Source organism: Monodelphis domestica, chromosome 7 (genome assembly GCF_027887165.1).
Source record: "Monodelphis domestica isolate mMonDom1 chromosome 7, mMonDom1.pri, whole genome shotgun sequence".
In the NCBI taxonomy this organism is placed as follows: domain Eukaryota; kingdom Metazoa; phylum Chordata; class Mammalia; order Didelphimorphia; family Didelphidae; genus Monodelphis; species Monodelphis domestica.
This window is the reverse complement of record NC_077233.1, coordinates 136,318,305-136,333,377: the sequence shown is the minus strand read 5'-3', so window position 1 is coordinate 136,333,377 and position 15,073 is coordinate 136,318,305. Positions and strand designations below refer to the sequence as shown.

At 37.9% G+C, this 15,073-nt stretch overlaps 1 protein-coding gene across 2 annotated transcripts in view; it reads left to right on the top strand.

The window, feature by feature from the left end:
- CCNF (cyclin F) overlaps nt 1–15,073 on the top strand; it is a 32,268-nt gene that overhangs the window by 14,574 nt on the left and 2,621 nt on the right. For both annotated transcript variants that reach the window (XM_007499417.3, XM_007499416.3), the window contains exons 7-15: nt 180–284; nt 796–873; nt 1,607–1,758; nt 4,136–4,300; nt 8,136–8,259; nt 9,538–9,718; nt 11,449–11,536; nt 12,610–12,709; nt 12,923–13,050. In XM_007499417.3, the coding sequence (XP_007499479.1) occupies nt 180–284; nt 796–873; nt 1,607–1,758; nt 4,136–4,300; nt 8,136–8,259; nt 9,538–9,718; nt 11,449–11,536; nt 12,610–12,709; nt 12,923–13,050 (1,121 nt within the window). The remainder of the gene's footprint in view (nt 1–179; nt 285–795; nt 874–1,606; nt 1,759–4,135; nt 4,301–8,135; nt 8,260–9,537; nt 9,719–11,448; nt 11,537–12,609; nt 12,710–12,922; nt 13,051–15,073) is intronic.

Here is a 15,073-nt window from a genome sequence, read left to right as displayed (position 1 = left end):
ATCTAAAAATATATTTTATGAGAGGGGGGCATTGCTGACCCTTAAGGGTGGATATTTGACTGCTTACTTAGGCTAGTGTAATACCTAATGTGCATACAGATATAAATATGATTGACCACAGAAGTTTATATACAGCTGATTTTTAGTGAAAGAGAAATGATGATTTGACTTATTCCTAGGATGAAGAGAAAAGGAAAGAAGCACTTGAAATGTTTGAAGAATCATCTAATCAGGGATGTTTAAATAGTTCTTACCTCCTTTGGGAAAGTAGTCAGAGGACTGCTGTAAGTAAATATGGATCTTCCTGCCTTGTGCTGCCCCTCTTGGCTGTTAGTGCTCCCTATCCTCATTTCTTTTATATATGTTTTCTACCTTTGTGTGTGTGTTTCTTCCAAGAGTAAGATCCTTGAGGACAGGGGATTGTTTAATTTTTGTCTTTGGACCATCAGCACCTGGTCTTATGCCTGGCATATAGGCTGATAGGTTAAAAATAAAAAATAGTGTGTTCTTGCTCAAAACAGATTTTTTGATATGATAAAGTCACATTAACAGGGCAGCCAAACCTCCCTATCTCTTAGCCTAGACCCTTCCAAAACTTAAGGTCTCTGATGTAGCATAGAGGACTCTGACTGGTTTTATATTGGCTATACTTTCCAGAATTTGAGAGTTTTTAGGTGGTTATGGGGTCAATGATGGGCCAAGCCATGACATTCCTGTAGAATAGAAATGGTGGAGTTGCAAGTTGTAAGTTCCAAAAAAGAATCTAAATTCACAGTGATATTCTTCCATTGACAGATGTCAGATCCAGGAAGATATCTCCAGAGCCTCCGGAAACTCAGGGACTATGCAACCAAGGGCTGTTGGGAAGCACAGGTAAAATCTTTTGAAACCTTAACATTACCATTTAGTTATACTGATTCCCAATTTATATTACTTAAGTGCAGTTTATTTTTAATTATTTTTTTCCTCTCATTTCACAAAACCCTGAGAGTTGACTAGGGTAGATATTTTTCTATATTTTACAAATGAAGAAAGAAAAAGGCTTCACTCAGAAAGGTGACACTGATTTTTCAGTGGCTGTTCTTGAGTTAAAAAACAGGTTATCTTAACTCATTGAGACAAAGAGGAAAGAACATTCCTTTTCCCTTTGTCAGTCGAAATCCCAAACATCTTTCAAGACTCAGTTAAATCCTATCATATTGAAATCTTTTTCTGACTAATGCTCACCTCTAATAATAATCTGTACACCACCTGGAATAATCTTCCCAGCTACAAATCTGGATTTGAACTCGGGTCTTCTTGATACCAGGCCCAGCATTATCCATTGCACCACCAAGCTGAATAGTTAGTGGCATTCCTGAGACATAGAACTAGGTCCTCTGCCTACAAACCCAGAGCTTTTACAGTCAACTCTATCACACTGCAAGAAAGCCTCAGAGTGGTAGGGACAGAAAGGACCTTAGAAATCATCTCTTCCAAACCCCCACAATTTGACAGATGCGAAAACTCAGGCTCCTGACTCCAGGTCCATTCTCTTTTTGCCACTAGGAATTGTCTCCAGGTGTGTACCTCAGGTTTACTTTTAGTTTTGTGTTTTCTTCTTAAGATATCTTTAGCCAAAGCTTGCGGAAATGGAAATCAGCTGGGATTAGAAGCAAAATCTTCAAATGAAGTTGTGTTACAGCTCTTTCAGGCATCTCACCCTGTCAGTAAAGAGAGCATCTTCACTGTGCAGAAGGGAATGAATGACACAATGAGGTAAGCTCTCAGGTACGAATAGCTGGACCATTCTGTAAGGTCATAGGAAACATGGAATTGTGCTCTTTGGATTCTTTACTGGGTGTTGTTTATCTAGCATTATTAGGGATGAAGAATTGCACATAAATCAACTTTTCAACTTAAATGCCTTAAAGTATTGTTAGTTGTTGGTTTTACATTTGTAAAAATTTTTAGTCATTGTTGTTTCTTATTTCCTGCCCATTACAATTATATTAATGATAACTTTTTTTAAAAACCTTACCTTCCACTTTGGATTCAATACCATGCACTGTTTCCAAGGCAGAAGAGCAGTAAGGGCTAGGCAGTGGGGGGTCAAGAGTGTTACCAGTGGCTCAATCAGGCCCAGGCAGGTTCCTTTGACTGGGAGGAACAAATGACATGAAGCAGCAGGAAATACAGAAAAAGTGAAAAAGAGAAATGAGGAGCCAAGATAAAGGTTAGAAAGAGTGCTCTCGCTAGTGCTCCAGCTTGAAGTGTTTATTAGGCAAACCAATATACATTGATTGCATGATTGCCATCAGTGGCAGCCAGAAGAAACAATACAGATCGAAGATACAAGGTCTGACAGAAAAGGCTCATGTTTTTATAGCTATGTGACTTCTAATGAGGAAGTTTGGGAAGAGGGCCTTGAAGACACTGGGTCTGGGAAGTCCTAGGTCGATAGTAAAAGACTCTCTGCTCTGTGGCTGGGGATGTTTGACACACTAAATCCAAGGATGCTTATAAGTAGCAAGGCTAGGATAGCCCCTTCAGAAGAGGTCAGGTATCCATTGGGTATTCAGTTAGAGTTTGCTAAAGAATTTAGAATTGTCCCCCAAACTCTTTCTTTTTGAGGATTAGGACTCTAACTCATGAGTATTTCTGAAATGGCCAAGAGAAAAGTTGCCTTTTCAATAATATCTTGTTTTTTACTGAATCCTGGCTTTTGCCATTGGACCCAGTGTGGTAATATCATTTATCTCATGCTACTTCAGTCTTTGAAATCCCTACAAAGAGATTTGCCCAGGGTCACACAGCTAGGAAGTATCTAAGGCCAGATTTGAACCTGGGACCTCCCGTCTCTAGGCCTGACTCTCAATTCACTGAGCTACCCAGCTGTCCCCAAAGATAACTTTTTTTGAATACATGATTTATGGCAACAATTATTAGACTCCATTATTATGTCATACCTTCAGGGTCTTTTTTAGGTACATGATAAAAGACTGTTTGCACTTTCACTACAGTCTCCCAATTGCTCTGCTTTTTTTTTTTTTTAATGACTTTTCTGATGTTTCCTTCAAGATTAGACTGTGTTTGGCTATCTATTATTATCCCTCCTTGCTCCTATCAATGTTCCTGTTTTTCAAAGGCCCTTCAGTTTCACCTCACTATAGCTATAAACTAGGAGACCAATTAGCGAAGCTTGGTTGCACCATTTTTTAATTAATTTATTAATTTTAATTAACTAAATTAAATAAGCATTTATAATCTTCTTGACAGACCAGAGTACATGATATTAGTTCATTCATTTCATGTCCAGAATTCTATGGTACTTTTTTTTTTTTCCATTCTGGGCTATGGTCTAGTGAGTTGAGGTTCCTGGATAAGTGACTTCCAAACAAAGTGAAGTATTACTGCTGATTCCCCTTAACCTCTTCCTAAAAGACGTCTTTCTCACCTTTGAATAAATTTCTCTTTTCTCTTAGAATACTTTCTCATTTTGATGTAACCATCTAGAAAGGAAAATTTTCAAATTAAATAGCCAGCTCTAGTGAAGATTATGTCAATGCTATGTAAAAGCAAAAAATGGTCCTTTGACCTATGGCCCTGAAGCTGACAGCCACTTTATAGAAATTCAGATGCACTTGACTGAGCAGTCACCTTGTTCATATAATGGAGAATAAAAAGACAGCTCATGGGGCAGCTAGGTAGCTCAGTGGATAGAGTGCCAGGCCCAGAGTCAGGAAGGCCTGGAATCAAATCTGGCTTCAGACACTTCTCTGCAGAACTCTGGGCAAGTCACTTAAACCCAATTCCCCAACCCTTACCACTCTTTTGCCTTGGGATTAAGATAGGTCTAACAGTCCAAGAGACAGTAGGCTCACCCCCAACCCGATTCTTTGGAATCAATAATTTCACCTGAATTAATCACATGTCAATTTCATGCACCATGAAAGCAGTCACCTAGACCATAGCTTGTTCACTTGCTTGTTGACTCATCCACAATCAAGGTTGGGTTTAGAGTTAGCTTGTTTTATAAGATTCCTTCCTATAGGAAGACCTTTTTTTTAAGTTGGAGATTTGTTAGCTTTCTTAAATAGAACTTCTTAATTGCTTTTCCACTGCAGACTTATAAATGTGGGTGCTTTTTTCATAGGTACATTTTGATTGACTGGCTAGTGGAAGTTGCCACCATGAAGGATTTTACAAGCCTCTGCCTTCACATGACGGTGGAATGTGTAGATCGTTACCTGAAGCTAAGAGTGGTACCTCGAGCCAAGCTGCAGCTTCTGGGAATTGCTTGCATGGTCATCTGTACCCGGTGAGATACTTACCTAACTGTCCCCAGATCTTGCAGAATTCACATTCAAGTGAATTCTGAGAGGATGCTAATGATTTGGGTGTTTTAGTTAGTGGCTCTTGGTTTTCTTTGCCTTTTTTTTTAACACTTACTTTCTGTCTTAATATTAATTTTTAGACAGAACAGCAAGGGCTAGGCAATCAAGGTTAAGTGACTTATCCAGCATCACACAGCTAAGAAATATGAGGCCAAACTTGAATCCAGGTCCTCCTGGCTCCAGACCTGGTAGCATTCTATCCATTGTACTACTTAGCTGCTTCTGTAACTGTTAATTTTCTAAGACTTTATGGACTCTATGGTGTGCTCTACAATATGAAAAATCTCCAGAAACCCAAACCAGATGCTAGAATCCTTGAGTGTCAGATTTAGGCAGCCATTTTCACCTATTAATTCTGTAATTGCTGATACTTTAGTCCAAAATATAATTCACCTAAAGTTTCTTTGTTCCTCTTGGTTTTATGGGGTAAGCGTCTTGCTTAAGAGTCAGGAAAAATGCCAGCTTTCTATGCGCTCATCCACTTTCTAAAATCTAAAATATACTTTTCAAAACCTGATCTTAAAATCTTGGATTTGTTCCATTTTTACTTTTAGAACCTTAGAATATTCTTAACTTTTTTTAGAATCTTGAAAACAACCTTAGATATAGCCCAACTAAACAAGTTAAACTTCTCAATATTGGAAACCAACATCCCTGACAAATAGCTACTGCTTATACCTTGTGATGGGAATTCATTGTTTCACAAGCTATGACTACCAGTACCCCCTCTGCACACATGGCAGCATCCTCTTTGTGCTCTTCTCTAAATTCTGGTATCATTCCTATATCACTCCTGGTATCACAGCTACCCGGGGCTGCCCAGCAGAAAGGGCTGCCTGAAGTTAAGGCAAACTGAGCCAGACTGGCCTCACCCACCACCTAAGTGCCTCAGAGCTACACTGAGGGCAGCCATTCCATTTGGGCAGGAGCTCTTGCTAATCCATGGTTGGCATCTCAGTCCCTGATGATGGGTCACAGGACCTGAATCTGAAAATTTTTCAAAGTATAACACAGTGTTCATAGAGGCCATACCATTTCTGGAATGGCTTTACAATGATTTTACATTTGTTCCTCCTCATTTGTACAAGGCTTTATATCCCTTAAAGATCTAATTTGGTTGAACATATCACTATGCTTGTCACTTAGTCTACCAGACTAGATATCAAGAATAAGGGAGTGCTAGTCTTAAATGGTGAAGAAATTCAGTTCTAAGGTCATGATAGTCATTCCCTGCCTTTTAAAAAAAATTTTCATTGATCTCTTTCTTTTAATATCATAGTAATTTCCAAGTTTATCCCTCTTATATTATGTGTTTTTATCATACTGTAGAAGATCTTTTAAGATTTTATTTCTGATTAACTATTTAGTATCAGGATTTAGGGTCAGCTAGGTAGCACAATGGGTAAATTCCTGGGCCCAGAGTCAAGAAGACTTACCTTTTCCTGAGTTCAAATCTGGCCTTGGACATTTACTAGCTGTGTGACCCAGGGCATGTCATTTAATTCTATGTGCCTAAGTTTCTTCATCTGCAAAATGAACTAGAGAAGGAAATGTCAGGAAAAGTCAGACGCAACCAAACAACATCATCAGGATTTAGAGTTATTGGACACCTTAGAGATCATTAATTGAAACCCAGAGAGACTAAGTTGAGACTAAGGTCCTTAAAGGATCTTTTCAAGTGTGTTTTTTTTCTCACAATTCTTTAGGATCTTTTAGGGGCCTAAATAACCATTTTTAGCTTTCAAATGAAAAAGTTAGATTTACTAGAAAACTGATTTTGAGACTGAAGCCCCATGTTTGTTATTTGTGTTCCAACTTCTTGTTATTTCTGCTTTTTCCAAAATAGTCTGGTATGGTAATTAATTAGGAAGAAAGAGGGAGGTATGGTATGTAATTTCTGGTATGATTTTTTTTTCCTCACCAATTTTGTCATTTAGTAATGATGCATTAGGAGAGTTGAATTTGAAATTTATCCATGTTGGATTGACAATGGATATTTCTATGCATACATAGAAATGTTTGTGGGTAGCCATTTGGGGAAATTTTCTTTAATAATCACTCAAAACATTGGGATGAGATTTTTTTTTCTTTTTCAATGCTTCCCAGGGTGCTACCAGCTTCCCCTGTGCTGCTTTCAAATCTTTATCCAATTTTCTATACTCGTTTTTCCACTTCAGCTACTTTATCTGCTCTTTATTCCACTTCATGATTTATGCTTTTGGCTATATCTATTGAAATATTTAACTTGTCTCTTCTGTTTTTAGTAATTTTGATACTTTCTGGCACTCTTATTCCTGTTTTTTAAGGGGAAAGATAAGCCTGGCTCGTTTTTTATAAACATCAGACTGTCTTCCCAGAAGTATATCATATACTGATTTTTTTTTAACACCAAAATAAAGAAATATGGGCCTCATATTTCTCCCTGTTAACTTGTTTGTCCCAGCCTTTCAAAATCATTTGAATCCTGAATTGTATTAACCTTTGTTTAGGAGCCACTAGTGCATGGGAGTAACATAGTCAGACCTATGTTTAGAGAAAATTGTTTTAGCCACTGTGTAAAGGTTAGATTGGAGAAGAGGAAGACTAGGTTCAGAGAGACCCATTAGGAGGCTACTGTAGTAGCCCAGGTAATAGGTTATAAGGATCTGAACCAGTGAGTGGAGAGAAAGGAATTAATGGTGAAGGATAGTGTGGAGGTAGAAACAACCAGACTTGACAACTGGTTGAATGAGGATCAGGGTGGGGAGGGGGTGACATATAAAGAAGAATGACTCCAATGTTACAAATCTTAAATGAGTAGAAGTGCTGGAATACAGGAATAGGGAGGGTCAGATAGGAGGGTTTGGGGAAGAAAAATATTGAATTTTCTTTTGGACAAGATGAGTCCAAAATGCCTAAAAGAAATCCAGTTGCACATTTCCAATTAGGCAGTTGCTAATGGAAGAATGGAGCTCAAGAGAAAGCATCTTTTATTCAGAAGATACATGATGAATTTTTTTATTTCAATGTCTTAGAGTCATTTCATATGAACATTAGTTATCCCTGTACTGTGGAATTTGTGGAAAATTTAATCAAATCTGATTCAAATTTAAAAGCCTATTTTGAAACAAAACTTTGAAATCTATAGACTAAGGACAGACATAGTTTCAAATCTGCCTCAGACACTTCCTAACTGTGTGACCCTGAGAAAGTCACCCCCATTTAACCCCCATTTCCTATCCGTTACCACTCATATTTCTTGGAACCAGTATTGATTCTAAGAAGGAAAGTAAGGGTTTGGGTTTTTTGTTTTTTTAAAGGAAGAGAAATCTACATGACTGACTGTTAGTTACATGAATGCTAATCAGCCTGCTCTTGTCTATAAAAAACTAAGTTATGTGGAAAAGTTCATGCCCTTTTTAAAATCTCTAATCTAGGCCTTTTCCCATTCTTGCTATATAGATTTTAGGTTGCTGAGTGATAGGTTTTGTTGATAGTTTGGTCATTCACTTCCAGAAAGATAGCTTTCTTTTTCTTTTTAACCTGTCCTAATTTCCTTCCCCAAATATGTCATTTTTTCCTCCCTTTTGCTCCATAGCACACATGTATAGTTTATCTGCCTGCTGGCACCAAAGGCTAAATAAGTTACTTTATCTCTTATTGTGTCATCTTTTTTCCCTGCAAAATGTCAAAATTTCCCAATGAAATCCTAGTCATTGACAAACCCCATGAGCTTTCAACATTTAACTAAAGTATGGTATATCTCTCTTAATATTGCAGTTTCATTAGCAAAGAGATCCTGACAATTCGTGAAGCAGTTTGGCTAACAGATAACACTTATAAATATGAAGATCTAGTAAGAATGATGGGAGAGATCATTTCTGCCCTAGAAGGAAAGATTCGAGTAAGTTTTTGATTTTTAAATAAACTTTGTATTTCTCTCTGCAATGAGTGGGTTGATTTTATGTCAATGAGGAGGTGATGATCAGTTGCATTCTGATTAGTATGTCTCACATCACAAGAAGGCCTTTCCCAGCAATGGATGGCTCAGTGGATTGAGAGCCAGGCCTAGAGATAGGAGGTCCTAGGTTCAAGTCTGGCCTCAAACACTTCCTAGCTATGTGAAAAATCAGAATGGTATTATAGTTATCCATGTTCCGTTCCTATCTCAGACACTGAGTAGTTTCTCAGATTCAATTTTCTCACCTTTAAAGTAGGGGGTAGACCTCAAAGGGTCCCTTCTAGCTATAAATCTATTATCCTATGAATTTTCCTTGTTCATGCACATAAAAATGCCCATTTTAAAAGTCATCTTTTTTTTTTTTAGCCCTTACCTTCCATCTTGGAATCAGTACTGTGTATTGGTTCCAAGGCAGAAGAGTGGTAAGGGCTAGGCAATGGGGGTCAAGTGACTTGCCTAGGCTCACACAGCTGGGAAATGTCTGAGGACATATTTGAACCCAGGACCTCCCATCTCTAGGCCTGGCTCTCAATCCACTGAGCTACCCAGCTTCCCCCTAAAAGTCATCTTTCTGGTGCTTTATTGAAGCAAGCAAAGGATTCAAGGCTCTCAAAGAGTGCCAGTGAAGTACAAACTGTAGACGAACCTATCTGGAAAGCCTTCAGGTCCAAAGCCAGCGACAGCCAGTGTGTCTCTAAGGACCAGCCTAGCTAAGTGCAGAAAGGTTTATCACCAGAGATGGGCTTCAAAAGATGCCTCTTTTAAGACCATCAGCTCAGGTGTAAAAAAAATTTTACACTTTGCATCAGCAGAGAGAGCATTGCCTCTGATGAAACTGTCTCTTTTCAGTGCACATTGCTATTAACTCTCATTACTTTCTCTGAATATGTAGCGATAAGTTTCTAAGGATCCACATAGCAAAATTTGTGTTTGCATTTCTAAAATAAAGTTTTTGAAGATGGGTTTAAATTTATCTTAGATAAATTTATATGTATGTGTGTGGTGTGTGTGTGTGTGTGTGTGTGTGTATATATGGGGAATCCGTATCTAAGATAAATGTAAACCTGCCTTCAAATATATATTATTCAAGTAATATACAAAAATATAAAAGTTATATTATTCAAATGTATATATAGCAGGGAATTGTAAAACAGAACCATATATGCTATTTAGATCTGAAATCTTACATTTAATCAATTGGGGTGTTTTCTCTTTTATTAGATTCCTACTCTTGTAGATTACAAAGAAGTGCTATTAAATGTAGTCCCAACAGAGAGAAGAACCCTTCACCTGTACAGCTTTATCTGTGAACTCTCCTTGTTGTATACAAGTCTGTCTGTGTACTCCCCAGCCCATCTGGCTGCTGCAGCCCTGCTACTGGCCAAGTTGATGCATAGGCAAGGTAAGCCACACTGTAATAATAACAGCCCACATTTGTTTAATTCACAAAGTTTTTTAATCCACATTATCCAACTTGATCCTCACGAGCATCCCAATGAGGTAAGGAGTACGGCTGTCATTTTCCTCATTTTATAGGTGATAAAACCCATTCAATCTAGAAGGTTGTGATTCACACAGCTGGTCCTGCCATGTCTAATGCTCTCATCCAATATTCCACCTAGTTATAGGACTGGTTCAGAATTATCCAGCAGTAACCGTTCATAATTCATAAGATAGTTTTCTCTCTACAAATCTCATTTGTTTGTCCTTCAGAGGGGAGGAGAAAAGTCAGCACTATAGGGTAACCTGATTCTGCTGCCTAAAGGGTGCAATGGAAGCCCCTGAGCTATATGAAATCTCCGAGGGAGTTACAGAGGATTGGGAAGGAGTAAGATACAGCTAACTGTTTTACAGCAGATATCCAGAGTAAGGTTGTCTGTATGTACATCTTCCTCTGAGCTCGTTTAGATGCTTTTAATTTTAACTGGTTAAAGATATGAATTCATGTGCAGACAGCCCTTGTGTACATTCCTCTGCTGTCACCATTGGGAGGTAGGCAGGCAGGGGAATGACATGATTTCCTCACTAATGGATGATGGGACTTACAGACTTTGAGAGTAGAATGACTTTGAAGGCTTCATAGATCTGGCTTATGCCTATTTAGATATTTCTTTAGTCTTTTTTCTTTAACCCTCAGGCAATTCCTGACTCTCCAAAGTTCTTCTCAGTCTTTCCAGACTCATCTTCTTAGTCTATGGGGAGAATGGAATGTCTTTCACTTCTCATCCCTTCACTTCTCCCACAAGAAACAGCTCTTGCCCCAACCATTACAAAAAAAAAGAAAGAAAGAAAGAAACTTCATGACTCCTCCAGGCTAGTAATGCACCTGCCCCTAACTTTGCACCCCTCAGGCAGCAACGGCACAAAATGCAGAGAAGTCTGAGAAAAGTCTCAGGCTTCCTCCCATATATGGCTTTTTGGTGTGGAAAGTAACAGGTGAAATGGCCTTGGTAGATCACAGACCACAGATCTAGATTCTGAATTGGGCAACATGAAAGTCTTGGCAATCACATCCATTCCCAGGGGCAGATAATGAAGAGGGAAGAGTCATCATCTTGCCAAGATAGCAATCTACTGAATGCAATGCTAAGAACCAATCTGAAGTGTCTAGTCCATATTGTCAGAATGCTGTTATCACTTCAATTTCTCCTTTACCCAAATATGAAGTATTCTCTTGTTGACAATTTAGTCTGGCTTTGGTATTTGTCAAATTCTTTGCCTTTCTTTACGTAGTAATTAGCAGGTGAGCAGGTTTCAATGAGGGAATTGGAATGTGACCAATAAAGGTTCTGATATGATCTCTGTGGCTTCATTTAATGACAAGCCAGTTTTCACTGTGTGATAACCCATCTTTATAAAGACTGCACAACCCTAAGGAATTGGAGTCCCTTTTCCAAATCCTTATATGCTTTGTAGGTCTCTTGCTTATATCATCAGAGCCAGAGAAGAGAAGCCTTTGTAGGTCTATGTGCATTGACTGAACTCCTACTGATGAAATTTGATTGAAATAGGTACAACTGAGTCTTTGGGGACTGTTTCTTAGCACTAAGAAAGAAAATACCCTTCAGAAATGATTGTTATGATACTGCAGAAATACTACTTTGTCTAATTCTGACCATCTTTCTTTCCCAGCACATCCCTGGACAAGTCAGTTGTGGGAATGCACTGGATTCTTCTATGAAGATCTAATACCCTGCGTTTTGAGCCTTCATAAAAAATGGTAATTTAGTTTAAAAGTTCACAGTAATATGAAGGGAAAGGAACCATATACAAGTCCTGTTTGCCAAATGATCTGAGGACATTTTTCAGTAGCAAGACCCACTTTGAGACCAGACATGTGTTATTCTACTGCACAGAAGCCTTCTTTGTAGTGGGGCTAAGTTACAATATCCAGCATTCAAAGAAAGTTTTATTTTTCTCTATCCCAGTGGCTTGATATCAGTGATGGCTACAGGGGATTAAAGTTAATATCTCTACAAACACTAAATGAATAGGCAGAAAAATAATAATTTATCCCTTACCAAAGATGTCTTCTATGCTAATACAAAGCCTATTCTGTCAAGATAAACCGATAGACCTTGGAGGTATGATTCTTTTAATTTCTTCTCTAAGACACTGCATTCTTTGGCCAGATTGCGGCATAGCAAATCATTTCAGTAATCAAATAAGAAACTTCCCTGAGAAAAACAATTGTTGCTCAAAAAAAGGTACTGATATTGGCCTTTCTTTGTCTCTGTGGCTACCTACAGTGATGAAGGTAGATTGAGTGAGCTCTTCAACTTCTCTCATAGCCAGGTACATGCTCCACAGGGATCCTAAATGATTGTCAAGGGATTATCACTGATCTAACAAATGTATTTCCCAAATGAGCAGCTAGGTGGCACAGTGGATAGAGTATCAGGCTTGTAATCAGGAAGACTCTCTTCCTGTGTTCAAATCTGGCCTCAAACACATACTAGCCATGTGATCTTGGGCAAGTCACTTAATCCTGTGTGCCTTAGTTTCCTCATTTGTTAAAATGAGCTGCAGAAGAAAAAAGAAAACCACTCTAGTATTTTTGCCAAGAAAACCCCAAATCGGATCCTAAAGACTTGAACATGACTGAAATAACTGAACAACAAATTTCTCAACCACATTTGGAACATCTGTATTTTCCATCTAGTCTAATGTTGACTTTTTAAGCCTTCATTGTCACCGAAATGGAAGTGGCTAAAAATAGGAACATCAAACATTCACTTTTCTGCATTTGACTCCTGTCACTTCTTTTTCTCTTTCTGTGCTTTGTCCTCTTAGCTTTCATGATGATGCCCCAAAGGATTATAGGCAAGTTTCCCTGACAGCTGTGAAACAACGTTTTGAAGATAAACGATATGAAGGAATTGGCCAAGAAAAGGTACTCTTATTTATCCTTTACCGGTTATCTAAAAAGGTCTGGTTTAAGAATGTCCCAATTTGGGAAACATGTGTATAACTAAGCTTACCTGCACACCGGTTCAAAAACCAAATGATGCTTTGTGCTAACTTAGAAGTTGTTTGTATCATTCATGTTTTGGTATTGGATTGGATAGAGAAGGAAGAAGTGCTTATTGTTTGTCCTTTTTTTAAGGTAATGGGTTATGGCCAGTTGTGCAAGCTGTTAGGAGTGAAACAAGAAGACACAGAACCTTCTTCCTCTCCCAATGTGGAAGAAATTCAGACCTTCCTCAATTCACCCTCTGGAAAGAGAACCAAAAGGTAAGTGAGATTTTTGTCCACACTGATAGTCCTTTTTAGAATGGCTCTGTTTTCTCATCAGATAGAATGTGCTGCTTTTTACACTTTGCCTCTAATTTGATTTGTGATCAATATTGTCAATTTGTTGTTTATATCAGAAATTGATTTTTTTACAACTTTTCTCAGAAAAGGAAATGGATCTAACTGCAAAGAAATTACCACAGGAAAAAATTCCTGGTCCTGATGGATTCATGGGAGAATTCTATCTCACTTCTAAAGAACAGTTAGCAAATAAATTGTTCTATTTGATTAAATTTTGCTGAGAAAATAGGCTTCAACCAAAACCTCATACCATATCCCTTCTAAGTTGTTACTCAACCTTAATATTAAGATCATGCTGTAAAAAAATGAGAAGAATAATAGACCTTCTCAAAGCTATGGGTAAGAGATATATTTTTAACTAAATAAGAGATAAAAGTGTTTGATAAAGATAAAGTAAATAACTTTTATTCCTTTCAAATTGAAAACTTCTGCACAGGAAGTGATCAAATTGGAAAAAAATCTTTGTGTCAGATTTTTCTGATAAGGATTTGGGATCCAAGATATATAAACAAAATAAAAGATTAATAGCCATTCCCCATAGATAACTAACTGGTCAAAGAATACAGACCAACAGTTCCCAGAAGTATTCACAACATGAAAAATTGTTCTAAATCGCAAATAAAGAGACAAATGCAAATCAAAACAATCCTGAGGTTTTACCCCACACCCTACAAATTGGTAAAAATGACCAGGAAAAATGAAAATAGTTAATGATAGAGGGGCGGCAGAACAATAGGTACACTAGTGCATTGTTGGTAAAGATAGAAAATGGTACAACCACTTTGGAAATCAATTCGGAATTGTGTAAATAAAGTGATTTAAATGTCCATTCCCTGGGAACCATAATTGAGACTCCATTATTGGGCTTATGCCCCAAGAAAACCATCGATAAAAAGAAAGTCCCTATGTGCTCCAAAATATTTCTAGCAATACTTTTTATGATAGCTAAGATTTGGAAACAGATAGATTGAGGAGTGGCTGACCAAATTGCAGCACATGAATGTAATAGAATCACTGTGCTGTAAGAAATGATGTGTGTGATGACTACCCAGAAGCATGGACACATCTATATAGAAGTTGAGTGAAATAAGCAGAGCCAAGAAAACAACATACACAGCAACTCCCACAATGTAACTGGAAAGAACAACACCTAAAAAATAAAAATTTAACAAAATTAGAAAAATTGAGAAGGACTCAAAGAGAGTGAGAAGACAATCCTGTTTGTGGAGGTAGAAAGTCCACAGATGTTATACTGCACGTATTTTCAGACTCAGTCTACATATTGGTCAGTCATGCTGATTTTTCTCCCCTCCAAAACATAGTGGGATGGGGGGGGGGGGGGGTGTAGAGACTTAATGAAATAAGAAAATGGAAGGTAGCAATAAAAAACAAAGAGAAGAGACTGATAGCTTGAGATGGTGGTAATATCAAATAAAGATCTTTAAAGATGGAGGAAAATGCCAGTAACCATCACAATGGTAACAGCTAATATTGATGTTAGCACTAAGGTTTCTAAAAATATTTTACATTCATTATCTCATTTAATCTTCATAACTTGTGAGTTAAAACCTAGAATGTCCATCCATTTTAGGGGTGAGAAACTTAGGGCTCAATGAAGTTTTGACATAGTGATATAGCTGGTAAATGAGGCAGAATTGGAACCCCAAGTCTTTGTGAATCTAACTCTACGGTGCTAGCTGCTTCACCAAGCTGCTTTATCTTTCATTTACAAAGATTGGATTGGTTTGGATGGTGCTTTACATTCATCATCTCAGTAGAAAGGAAGAAAATAAAGAATAAGGAGAGGAAATGATGGAATGGGATGAAAAGTCTTAAATAGAACAAGAAGGGCCGCTTCTATCTCAGACTGGGAATGGAGAAAAAGAAAAAATGGGGGGGGGGGGGCGTGAGGAAGAAGATGATTTGAAGACTTCATAGTATA